Below are 12,241 nucleotides of genomic sequence, written 5' to 3' on the forward strand. Positions count from 1 at the left end.
TCCTCAAGATGGTTAGATTCTGGATTCATCTATTGTCCTCTGGAAATTTACCCGAGCATAGGGCATTTTTGAATGTAGGTCCTCTAGTTTGCCCAGCATAATTATGGAGCTCAGCTATCTCTTTCTGAAATGTCATAATACAGCTCTCTTTATTAAACAGGAATGGAGACAGAAGACACGTGTAGTCATAAAAAGATTGAGCAGGCTAATTTCCTGAAGTTTGTTTCCTTTTTGTAACAAATATTTACCGTCATATGTTTATTACCTTGTACATTTGGATTTTTTAATAATACTTTATTGAATTAAAAATACCACATTACTATTGGCTAGAAGAGGAGACAGCTATGTTTGCCAATAATTTCTATAACTAATGCCAACGACTGGTGCCAATTTTTTTTGGTTCATATTTCCGCAGACAGCTTAGAGACGTACAGTACAAGCATTCTGTTGATGAGGCACGAGAAATACAAAGGTGAAGGCAACAAAACCTTCCAGGATTTAAAAATGAAAGCTGACCATTTCCTATAACGAACTTTGTTTCACTGCAGGCAAACACCAACTCACAGCAGCTGAACAGCATGCAAATATGACCATGGTTTAATGAGGTGTAAAGTTAATGGCACATATTTTCACAGAACGTCAACACTGAACTCTGAAGCACTCCCATCCTACATTCGTGATCAGAAATACATACATATACATAATTAAGCAGCGTCCTTTATTCAGCCAAAGCTTGTATAGGCTTCTCAGCAGAAATTATTCTACTCTAAAGTCCTTCCAAATATGTATTAAGGTTTCTTTTCTTCTTTTCTAAAGATTTCAAACACTAAGACTAGTAAAGATCCCAAAGGACCAACACACCTGCTAACTGTGCCTAACAGAGAATACTGCCGACTGGTTTGGTACACTGACAAACATACTCTGAATGAGGAGTTTCAAGAACACTGTATTTCTGGATATGCTATTTCAGCATGAGAAATGCAGACTACTTAGCAGTAAAATGGTACTTCCTAGTGGGGGTGAAACCTCCAGGAATGACAGTTCTTTTCTGCAACAATGCACTTAGCAAATATCTACCAAAAGCTGGGTAAGCAGCATAGTATTTGTTCATTTGGTGGTACCTGAATCTTCCTGGGGTACTCTTTAAGGATACACATTTCGAAAGCTTGCTTCCAGTCCAGTAGTCCGGATGGCCTGCATTTCCCTGGCTGATCCAAAAAACACAACCTACCCAGATTTGTTTCTCATTGTTTTCATGTTCTGTGTTACTTAGTTGCCAGATCCAAAGTAAACAAAACAGCAAATGTGAAACTCTGAGTTCTTTCCCAGCACTTGCATGTGTTCGACAGCTTTATTCATTTGGAAACTTTAGTTATAATTGATTATTATTTTCTTTTTTATAATATGATTAAAGTGCCAGAAATTTTTAGAGGTGGAGGGGACAGGACAGGGGAGGGAGAGGGTGAAATGATTTACCAAAAGAAACATTTTTTTTAAATATTGCCTAGTTATAAGAAGGTAAAGCATGAGTCACTCTTGCCATCTAAACTAGGACTTTGTAGAACATAATGTAGGGTAAAATGCCACCAAATGGTTTGGATGATAAAATAATCTATTTGATAACAATGCTTAGCACTTTCCATCTGTAGCTATCCTAGCTCATAGCCATATATGTGCAATCATAATCCTAGAATAGGGGAAGGAAGGGTGCAGCTAGGTTAAGTGTCTTGCTCATGATGATACAGAGAGTTAGTGGCAGAGCTGAGAACAGAACTCAGGAATCCTGACTCCCAGTCCCATCTGCTAGCTACTGGGTCACACAGCCTCCCCAGCAGATACAGCACAAGAACAGAGCTCCTCCTGGTTGGTCAGTTGGTTCATACATGAATATTGCTTCACATTACAGTCAGAGGTAGCTCCTACCAGTGGCCCTTAAATAGTTTGGAGTCAGGGTTTGAACCCAAAAGTCCCAATGTTAATCCAAATGATCTAAACCTCTCTAGTCTGCAGAGCTGAGAAGTCTTGTGGGAAGAGGCTCACTTGTGAGACTTCTGCTACATCCCAATTCCAGATGGGCCGGAAATATAATGAGAACAGCCTCTTGCTCAGTATTTTGGCACTCTGACTTCCGTGGGAGTTTTGCTCAAATGAAAACTGAATACAAACTCAATAAGGACCTCAGGACTTGGATCTAGCATTTTAGCTTTATCAGCGTGGGTGGGTTTTTCAAAAGTGCTCAGCATTGGCCTAACTCTGTTCTTTCACCTGGGTCAATGGGAGTTTTACTGTGGATTTCAACCAGAGCAGGTTAGGCTGATGCTGACCACTGTTGAAAATCCCACTGTGTATTTCAGTTGGAGGTACGGAATCTTTTTATTCTCAATTGACAGCTTTGCTTCCATTACCCACCCTTGTGCCCTTGGGACCCAGGAGAAGCCTTACCTCCATATTCTTACAGAAAGTGGCATTGGTCCCGAATAGGATCTGGCACTGTTCATCGGCGCTGTAGTGCATGCCTGGCAGCTTGTGAGGAAGCCGCACGGCATACTGGCTTCGGGGGTCTGTTACCAGCAAACAGGTGCTCACCTTGGACCTAAAGAGTACAAGAGTTACACACACCTTTAAGGAGAGGAACTTTGGAACTGGACTGCTAGATCACTTGCCCAGAGACAGTGGCTCCTTCCCTTTCACTTGAGGTTATGGTGCCTTTGTCTAAAGGACTGGTATTTTTAATTGCTTATTTTTGAGAGACTTCCACCCGGGAATATCCTTTTTTAAGCAAAGATTCTGACCAGCAGGTATTTCTGGTCAGGTTGCTATTATGGGCAGGTGAAGACTGGAGATGCATGAGGTGAGGTATTGCAGTGCTATTTCTAGAGGCATCTCTCAATATGGAGAGTGAATAGTGGGACAGACACAAGACCTGAGAAATATAAGGTGTTCAAATGACTATAAGGAAATGTTGTGTGCAGTTGTGTTGTAACCATGTTGGTCCCAGGATTGTCTCTTTAATATACTGTAAAATGCCAGGCAGGCAGACCTCTGTGATGGTGAGCGTTAAGTAGGTTTCCTGGAGAATGTCCTGGGGGTGGTTATTGCAAATTCCATAATACCGGTTATGCAAAAAACAAACCTTTTGAAGTTTGCCCTGAGGAGAGGGCCACTGACTGGTGATTACCTGTTACAGGAGGCCACAGATCAAAGGCCCAGACTGTATAAAGAAATGGCTGGACTGTCCCAGACTTGTTATGGTTCTTGATCTGAAATCTGATATCAACTGGTAACCCAGCGCAAACCCAGCTGAGGGCTTTGAAAGACAGACAGCCCCCAGAGCCCTATGTTGGAGATAGGGGTGACCTCTGGTAAGCTTTTAGCATGTGTGTAGGTTCGTTTATTGTTTTTGTAGATTCTCTCTCTAATACACTTTGCTTTGGTTGGTAACTGATGTACACTGTTGTAGCCCATGGAGAAAGGTTAACCACAGATTCTGGACCCTGGTCAGAGCTGCTAGGGAAACCAGTGAGGTGCAGAGGGACTGCACCCCTAAACCCCTGTTTGGAGGGAGAGAGATGCAGATCTTCGCTCAAGAGAGGTGACGCCTTAGAGGCTGAAACCTTCCGTGGGTGCCCTTGTGGAAAGGCAGGGGTGTGTGTCGAAGGTGCAGTTAACCCTGAAACTGTGACCAATAGCATCTTGGAAGATTTTTTAAAAGTAATGGAAGGGACGAAAGATACTGGACTGTGTATACAAGGGTCACGACCAAGTAGTTTAGGGACTAACAGGATAACAGACTCAGAGTTCAGAATCAGGCCCTTGTTTTTTGTCTTGACAGTGTCCCTTTAACATAACATTACTGGAGTTCCTATTCTCTGGATAGACTATTTAACCTCTTTTTCCCTCTCCCTCTGATCACTGCTAAAACTCATTGCTCGCTATGGAGGCTGCATCTCTGATAGTCAAGTGGATCCAGCACAATCTGTGTTTGTTCCAGTGAACGATTATCTACAAACTAGTAATCAGCTTGCCTTAAATTCTTTCTGAATTGCTAAAGAGGATAAACTAAAAACACTGGATGCTGCAGAAAAGGCATTCACAGTGAATGACACAGAATTAACTCCCTGGGAAATGAGTTCTCTCTGGCTTCCGTAAAATGAATTGTTCTATCAGGGCAGGCTGGCAGAACCTGTCAAATGGGGAGGTGGGTTTTGTTGTTTTTTTTTTAAAGGGCACTTCCTCCTGTACAACCAGACAGAGTCCTGTCATCGCAGGATTCATTCCTAAAGTGGAAGTGAACAGGGATTCTTTTCAAGAAGCTATCAGAGTGCTGAAATTTGGGAAGAAACAGTTTTCTGTGTCTCTGCACGCTCCAGGGACAAGGTTACTAACAAAGGAGACAGATTCAACCTTCCATATAGTGATTGTACACCACCCTCCCCGACATTGCTTTGTGTTTGAATTTCAAATACGATCCTGGTTCTTTGAGATACATGGCTTTCACTGTTCATCATGTTCTTACTTTAGGAACTTTTCAAGGTCGTCACGGCTGCAGGAAGACCAAGAAAGGTCACTGGGGTTCCTGCCCTTCACCCATTCTCCAGACATTATGTGAGATCTTCCTGCGCAGGACAAATGGTCATCGTCATGGCTCATCCCCATGCTGTTCGGTTAAAAAAAACAAACAACAACCACCACATAGATAAAGCCATACTGCGGGTTTGTCATTTCCCACTGCATCTGATAATGACACTCTGATTATCTTATGGGGAACATAGTGGAAAGTAGAACTGATCAAATAATGCACAATTAATAATTTATCCAACAAATTTACCTTCGATGTCATAAGCAAATCACAAATTCCTTGAATTTACCTATTTTAGCTGCAAATTTTTTTAAAAATTGTTTTGCTCCATGGATTGATGGCAAACACTTCACTATGGGGTCTGATAGAAATATTCTAAATTCCACCAGTGATTTTTAGTGGAGAGATACCTCTGAGAAATTATACGGAACTGCTTCTGTTCCCTGATTAGATGAACCCATAAGTACATCTGGATGAATTCTTACGCACACGGATGCAAAAAGTGGTTTCTGTGAATGGTCATGCAACCTGAAATGTGCTTCCCCGTAAAACTCAGTCATTCAAGGGTTCATGGAAAGCAAACGCTCAAAAAGGATGTAGCCTGGCTGAAGCACAGAATATCAAAAGGAATATTTGTGGAAAACTTTGCATTACTTGCTCAGAACTAGTGAATGAGGTTAACTAAAACCATGTTGAGTAAGGTCAACGAATACTGAAGTACAATTATTACTAAACATGGAACCAAGTTCTGCTCTTGTGCCAGTGTAAATCTGAAGTAACTCTACTGACATAAAAGGGGTTACTCCAAATTTACAGTATTATTAAATATCTCTATTTCAGCAGCCCCTGGACGTCCCACCCAGAATCAGGGCGTCACTTTGCTAAGTGCTGTACAAATGAATACAAAGACACAAACCCTGCCCCAACCAAATGTAAATGTGAGCATCATTTGGCCCATGGTAGTTCATCTAAACAAACAGTGCACATTTACACATATTTACACACACAACTGAAAAATTAAAATATCGTTCACCTGAGGATCTCAAAAGGGCTTCACAAAAACTTTTCCCCCGTCATGCACCTGTGAGGCCATGTATTATTAACAGTGTTGCTTGAGTTTTTCCTCTTGTAAAAAAGAGAGGATAAGTGACTAGTTCAAGTTCACACAATGAGTCAGTGGCAGAACCATGCACAGACACCAGAAATCCCGATTTCCAATCCCATGCTCAGACTACTAGACCATTTAACCACTTAATGTAGAAGAGAAAACAAGTTCCAGCCTGATTTGATAAGTAACATTTTAAAATCTTAATGTCCTCCCTTTGGTTCCTAAACCCATCTTAAAATGGGATGGGAATTGGTTTACGGATTTTCGCAAATGGTGCCCCACGTGATGTCAAGTGTCACTCTGCTGGCAAAGTGGCAGTCATCAGCATTAGGTTCAGAATTGCCAACTGCAAGTTCATAACTGAAATCTCAGATGATTATCAGTTTATTCCTTAGGAGAAGAGCATCTTACCATATAAGCTTCCAGCCTGCTGGACACAGCAAGATGGCCTTTATTTCCTATCATGATGTTGGACTCCCAATATGCAACATTACTCTATAAATCAGAGTTGCCTATTGGTTTTTATATTCAGTTCTCATTCCCCTGCCTTTGCTTCTTTGCAGTTTTGGGATTCAAATATTCAAAACCTAAATGCGGCATAAATTTCCAGTTCTGATGAACCGAAACCAGCTTCAGCAGCTTGATAATTATGGCTTAGATTAAACCACCATTTATGCTATTTTTAGCTTAAAGTGAAAATTACATGGCTGAGTCTATTATTTTAGGTTTATCTCCAGGGATGTTATTATTTCTAACAATCTTACACTTAGCATAATTTTTAGAATCAGAAGCTCATGGTTATGCATGTTTTTTAACCTTTGTGGGTTTTGAACACAGGAAAAATGTTAACGTCAAGCATATTCTGTTTGACATGCACCAATAATTTAACAATCTAGCAGCAATTCTAACTTCAGAAACAGAGGGTGAAATCCATGCCCTCCTGAACTCAATGGGAGTTTTGCGACTGACTTCAACGGTGGCCAGGATTTCACCCAAGATGGTTTATCAATGTTACTTTTATAAAAAAAATAAATAAAAATGCATCTTAACACCAACTATGAGAGCAGAGCCAGCCGTATTCTTCTACTGAAACTTGTCCCCTACAAAACTTGCAGTCTTGGGAAATGAGAAAGGAAGATTTAAAGTGATAAAAGAAAAGCAGGTAAAAAGCATAGGTAAGTTGACTTTAGCCCTTCAGAGACATGGCAATCTTCTGCAACATTGACTTAGAAAAGTAAGACAAGTTTTCTGAATGTTTGCCTTCATTCTTTGGTCCATCTGGGTCACAAGTCAATAGATTCCCAGTAGATTTTCACAGAACAAGAATCTTCTTCTTTCATATGGCTGGTGTACAGCAGCAACTGTAATTTCACCTCAAGCTGGCAGAGCCAGATGGCTACATCACGAGTAGCAGAATTTATTGCAGTGATGCCTCCTTCATATTTATAAATTGCGCAGTGGGAGGGGATATGTTTGATGGTCTGTCGTGAGGAGCCGCACTCACACGCCAGGGAGTCCTTGATTTCCCATTTGTACATTAGATGTCTGCATCTATCATGGTTGGTTCGGATTCGGTTCAGAGTTGACCAAGGTGACCATGGAAGGTCAAACCCAGGAACCTTCTGTGTAGGATCCAGCACAAGGCGCTTATTTTTTAAGTCTTGTTTAGCCCAATCTGCTTTCCAAGCCGCCTCCTAATCAGAGCCTGATTGCATGAGGCTAAGCGAAAGTTCCCAGAAAGGCTTGTGGGACTCAAGATGTTGCAGGGAGGTTTGTCAAGGTCTTGGTGGATAGGAAGACATGTTTCCCTGGATTCACCAAGCTTCGCGGAATGTCGCAGCAGTTCGGCATATTAGCAGAGGAGCGATGTTAGACAGAACCGGTTGCCATGGTGCTGGAGTTGACTTAAGGGTTCCTGTGATGCACCACATCACCGTATTCAGCTGGGTATCCACAAGGCATGTGTGGCTGCATCTGCTCCGTACCAGTGCACAATATTCAGCTACTGAATATACAAGTCCTATTGCAGATGTTCACAACACTGATGCTCATGCACCCCAGGCTGTACCTACTAGTTTCTGGATTAGGTTGGCTTTCATTTTTATCTTTGCAGCTACCTTCTCAAGATGATCATGGAAGGTGAGGGTGACCCCTTAGTACAGGATTGTGGTTATAATGTGACTGAATCCCAAACCTGTCCTCAGCAAAGCCCATAGACCATAAGTTACAGTCACTTCTGACCCCTTTACTCAGACTGAGTAGTATCTCAGCCCTTCAGGAAAACCTGTGGATTTTGGTTTGTAATGTACTATGCAATGGGCATTGGGATGGTGGAATCTGGCCTTTCTTATTCCCCCTTTCAGAGGGTTTGGCAGAGGCAAGAAGTCAAAAACAGGAACATATCATAAAAACCTCAACCTAAGCTTGGCTGTGCGTAAAGTTTCCCTCCAGGGACTCAGAGTACCCTGGTTCACTCCAGTCCAAAAGAGACAGTCTCTCATCCTTTATATCATGCTCAGAGATGTGGGGGGAATGCATGCCAGCATGACTCAGAAGTAATCACCCTGACACTTTGCGCAGGCTTCTAACGTCTGAGCCTAGCATGACTCCACGCAAGAGTCCTGCTGCAGACCTACACAGGCACAAATCATCTTCTCAAAGTCATGCATCAAAAATCAGGTGTACTGGGGTATGGTGCTGATGATTAAGCTAGGTTTCACTGAGCACTGCTTTGTGGGTGCGTTACCTGTACATTGTAGAGCTTGCTTAGTGGGAATCCAAACATACATTACTCCATCATCATTAAATGCTCATTAGGAGCAAAATTTATTAATTTAAACATTGTGGCCCTAAACCTCTATCTACTCTCCAGTTCCTTGGATTGTCTAAAATAGTGTTCTCAACCTGTGGTCCGTGGACCCCTGGGGCTGCGCAGACTATGTCTAACAGGTCCACAAAAAACTTAGCGTGAAAACCGACTGAACAGAATTCAACTATATGTACAGACAATAGATTTCCAAAGGGGTCTGCACCTCCATTCACATTTTGTTAGGAGGTCGCAAATGAAAAAAGATTGAGAACCTTTGGTCTAAAACACACTGATCCATGTACTGCTTATCTGAGATTAAAATCTGGCCCTTTCTGAGTTCCGTTCACCTGGGTAAAGTCTAAATCGCCACAAAGGCCAAAGGTCTATCATCGCTAGCTTATTGGAAAGGAATCACTGAGTTTTGGCCACAGGTAACTCTGCACAGATTAGGTGTGTGTGCTCACCACATGCACTGGTGCCAGAAATTTTCCCCTTAGCAGCATCCTTAGGGGACCAGTCTGGCGCCCGCTGGAGTGGCGCCCACATGGCGCGGTATAAGGGGCGCTGCCGGCTCCCCCCACCCTCAGTTCCTTCTTGCCAGAAACTCCAACGGGGGGGAAGACGGGTGGGTTGTGGAATGGACACGAGCAACACATCTCAAAGAACACCAGTTACAGAAAAGGTAACTGTCTTTTCTTCTTCCAGTGCTTGCTCATGTCCGTTCCATATTAGGCGACTCCAAAGGAGTACCCTGGAGGCGGGTAGGAGTTCACGGACGTGTAGATTGCAACACAGCGCTGCTGAACCCAGCAGCTTCCCTGGCCTGCTGAGTGATGGCATAATGAGCGGTAAACGTGTGAACAGAGGACCCCTTTGCAGCTGTACAGATGTCCTGGATAGGGATGTGCGCCAGGAAGGCCACCTGAGCTCTCGTTGAGTAGGCTCTGATAATTGGCGGCAGCAGAACCCCTGCCAGGTCATAACAGGTCCCTATATATGAGGTGATCCAATTGGAAATCCTCTGTGAGGACACCAGAAGGCCCTTCATCCTGTCTGATGTAGCAAAGAAGAGCTGAGCTGATCTGTGGAAAGGCTTGGTATGTTCTAAGTAAAAAGCCAAGGCCCTTCAGATGTCCAGCATGTGAAGACACCTCTCTTCACTGGTCTTGTGCGGTTTGGGACAGAACACGGGGAGGAAGATGTCCTGGTTCATATGGAAGGTGGATACCACCTTTGGCGGGAAGACCAGGTGGGGCCGCAGCTGAACTTTGTCTTTGTAGAAGACCGTGTATAGCAGTTCTGGGGTCAAGGCTTTAATTTCAGAGACGCATCTTGCAGACATCACCACCGCCAGGAACGCGACCTTCCATGACAGGTGGGAAAAGGAGCAGGAACCCAGCGGCTCAAAGGGTGGGCTGGTGAGCCTAGAGAGGACCCATACATGTGGGAAGAGCCCCTCGAGCCCTCTCAAGAATCTGATGTCATATTATGGGAAAACACTCTCTGTCCTTGGATCGGCAGGTGAAAAGCAAAGATGGCCACGAGATGCACTCTAATGGAAGAGTGTGCCAGGCCCTGGTTCCTCAAATGGAGCAGGTAGTCCAGGACAGCCTGCATGGAAGAACACGAGGGATAGATGTCACACTCGGATGCCCAGTGGGAAAACCTCGTCCACTTGGCCAGGTAAGTCAGTCTGGTTGAGGGCTTCCTACTTCCCAGGAGGACCCGTTGGACTCCTTCCAAAACAAGTCCGCTTCTCCGGGTTCAGCCACATAGCATCCACACCGAGAGGTGGAGGAACTTGAGATTGTGGTATCGGAGCCGACTGTGCTCCTGTTACAGCAGGTCTTGTCGGTTGGGCAGGGGCCAGGGAGGGCCCGTTATCAAGCTCATAAGCGTGCCAAACCAATGCTAGCGAGGCCATGCTGGGACAATCACGACAAGCTGTGCTTGGTCTCTCTTGATCTTTGCTAGGACCCTGCCGAGTGGAAGCCTGATGTACGTGTTCCCTCCGATATCTGACTACTACAGGAGAAAGGCGTCAGCGAGGAGCCTTTGCTCAGACCCTGTCGAGAACAAAACCGATGGCATTTCCTGTTCTGTCTGGTGACGATCAGGTCCACTTGGGGGAGTTCGCAACCTTTAAAGATCATGCAGACTACCTCTGGGTGGAGAGACCACTCGTGGTGAGAGGAAAAGTCCCTGCTGAGCTGGTCTGCCAGCATATTCTTCATGCCGGGAAGGTGACAAGCTTCTAGGTGGATTTCGTGGCTGATGCAGAAGTCCCACAGACGGAGCGCCTCCTAACAGAGCCGACAAGCGTGCTCCCCGTGCCTGTTAATGCAGAACATTGAGGCTGTGTTGTCTGTCAGGACTTGTAGTACCTTGCCCGACAGGTGGGACAGGAAGACTCCACACACCAGCCGGACTGCTCGGAGCTCTTTGACATTTATGTGCAACTTCGCCTCCTCTGGGAACATTGGCAGGATGGCATGTTTGGAGCTCCTCATGTGGAGTGAGGCCAACAGTGGCTTGATGGTGAGGAAAGACCACGCAGAGGGGCAGGAACTGAATTTTCCATTTTGCAGAAAACCATGTGATTTTGAATTTTTTTTTTCCCCATTCCAAAGCAGAACAAAAACAAAAAAAGTCAAAGCTTCCTGCAACATGAAATTCTGGAAAAAAAATTTCACATCAATAGAAACATTTCATTCTGATACCGACTCTTTAGAATTTTATATTGTAGAATATAAATAAAAACAAAGTCGTTTTGAAATAGAAAATCAAAATATGCCATTCTAAAAAGATCAGAACAGAACATTATGGGAATGCTCCATTTAGAGTTGGGGATTTTTTAATTAAATTTCATTGAAATCGAAATGTTTCTAATGAAACATTTAGCTTTCAACAAACTGGCATTTTCCGACAGAAAAAATGTTCCCTTGGGAAATGTCCAACCAGCTCAAAAAGACGGCAACGAGCTCAAAGCTGAGGGATGTTAGACAGTAAGGGAATGAGGAGAGGTGGGGGAAGGAAGCCCTTTCTCCTGTAAGGAGATTGCAGTGGGTCAGGAACATAAACCAACGTTTGTACATATTGCGGCACACAAGCGGGAGCAAGACGTGTTTAACTCTCACTTGTGCTGTGCCAGTCATTACACTATAATGGCCAGGAACCTGCCTATGGCGGGGTCTGGAGGGAGCCGAGCAAACTGAAGACTCTAATGAGTAAAAATAAAGACTAAAATAGGACAATTTAGAATGGCGTATACCATGCAACATGGCCGCAAAGAGAGAGGGGAATGCCTGTTTCGGCAGCGTATCAGAGAGATAAGAGTCCCTCTCTAATCTGTTCTCATGCAACTGTACCCAGGATATTGTGCAAAATCAAATCCAGGGCTCCATAGTGCCCAACCCTATAGGGAACTTTGGGGGGTGGGGTGTTTGTGTGTGTGTGAGAGTGTGAGAGAGAGAGAGAGAGAGAGAGAGAGACCTTCCCCGCACTTGAGCCCGGGCCAAGTGAGTCTGGGCCAAGCCTGGGTGAGAGTACGAACTGTTCCCTACTAGTGCCTCTGTAGGGGCCAGCAAGCTAGAAGGGGGTGGGGATAATCCCTGCCCACCACTGCACTGTGCAGAATGGCTGGGTGCCTTGAGAAGGGAGACGGCACGACTCTATAATAGGTGGCATACTTGGAAGTTCCCAGTGAGGGATTCTGATTGAGCTGGCCAGAATCCCTCCTGGGGCC

The 12,241-nt window shown here is 44.3% G+C and overlaps 1 protein-coding gene across 3 annotated transcripts in view; it reads right to left on the minus strand.

The window, feature by feature from the left end:
• ADAMTS17 (ADAM metallopeptidase with thrombospondin type 1 motif 17) overlaps positions 1-12,241 on the minus strand; it is a 256,462-nt gene that overhangs the window by 134,588 nt on the left and 109,633 nt on the right. For all 3 annotated transcript variants that reach the window (XM_073304275.2, XM_073304274.2, XM_073304277.2), the window contains exons 9-10: positions 4,517-4,657; positions 2,443-2,593 (exon numbers count right to left, since the gene is read on the minus strand). In XM_073304275.2, coding sequence (XP_073160376.2) covers positions 2,443-2,593; positions 4,517-4,657 — 292 coding nt within the window. The remainder of the gene's footprint in view (positions 1-2,442; positions 2,594-4,516; positions 4,658-12,241) is intronic.

This window comes from Lepidochelys kempii, chromosome 10 (genome assembly GCF_965140285.1).
Source record: "Lepidochelys kempii isolate rLepKem1 chromosome 10, rLepKem1.hap1, whole genome shotgun sequence".
Taxonomy (NCBI): Eukaryota; Metazoa; Chordata; order Testudines; family Cheloniidae; genus Lepidochelys; species Lepidochelys kempii.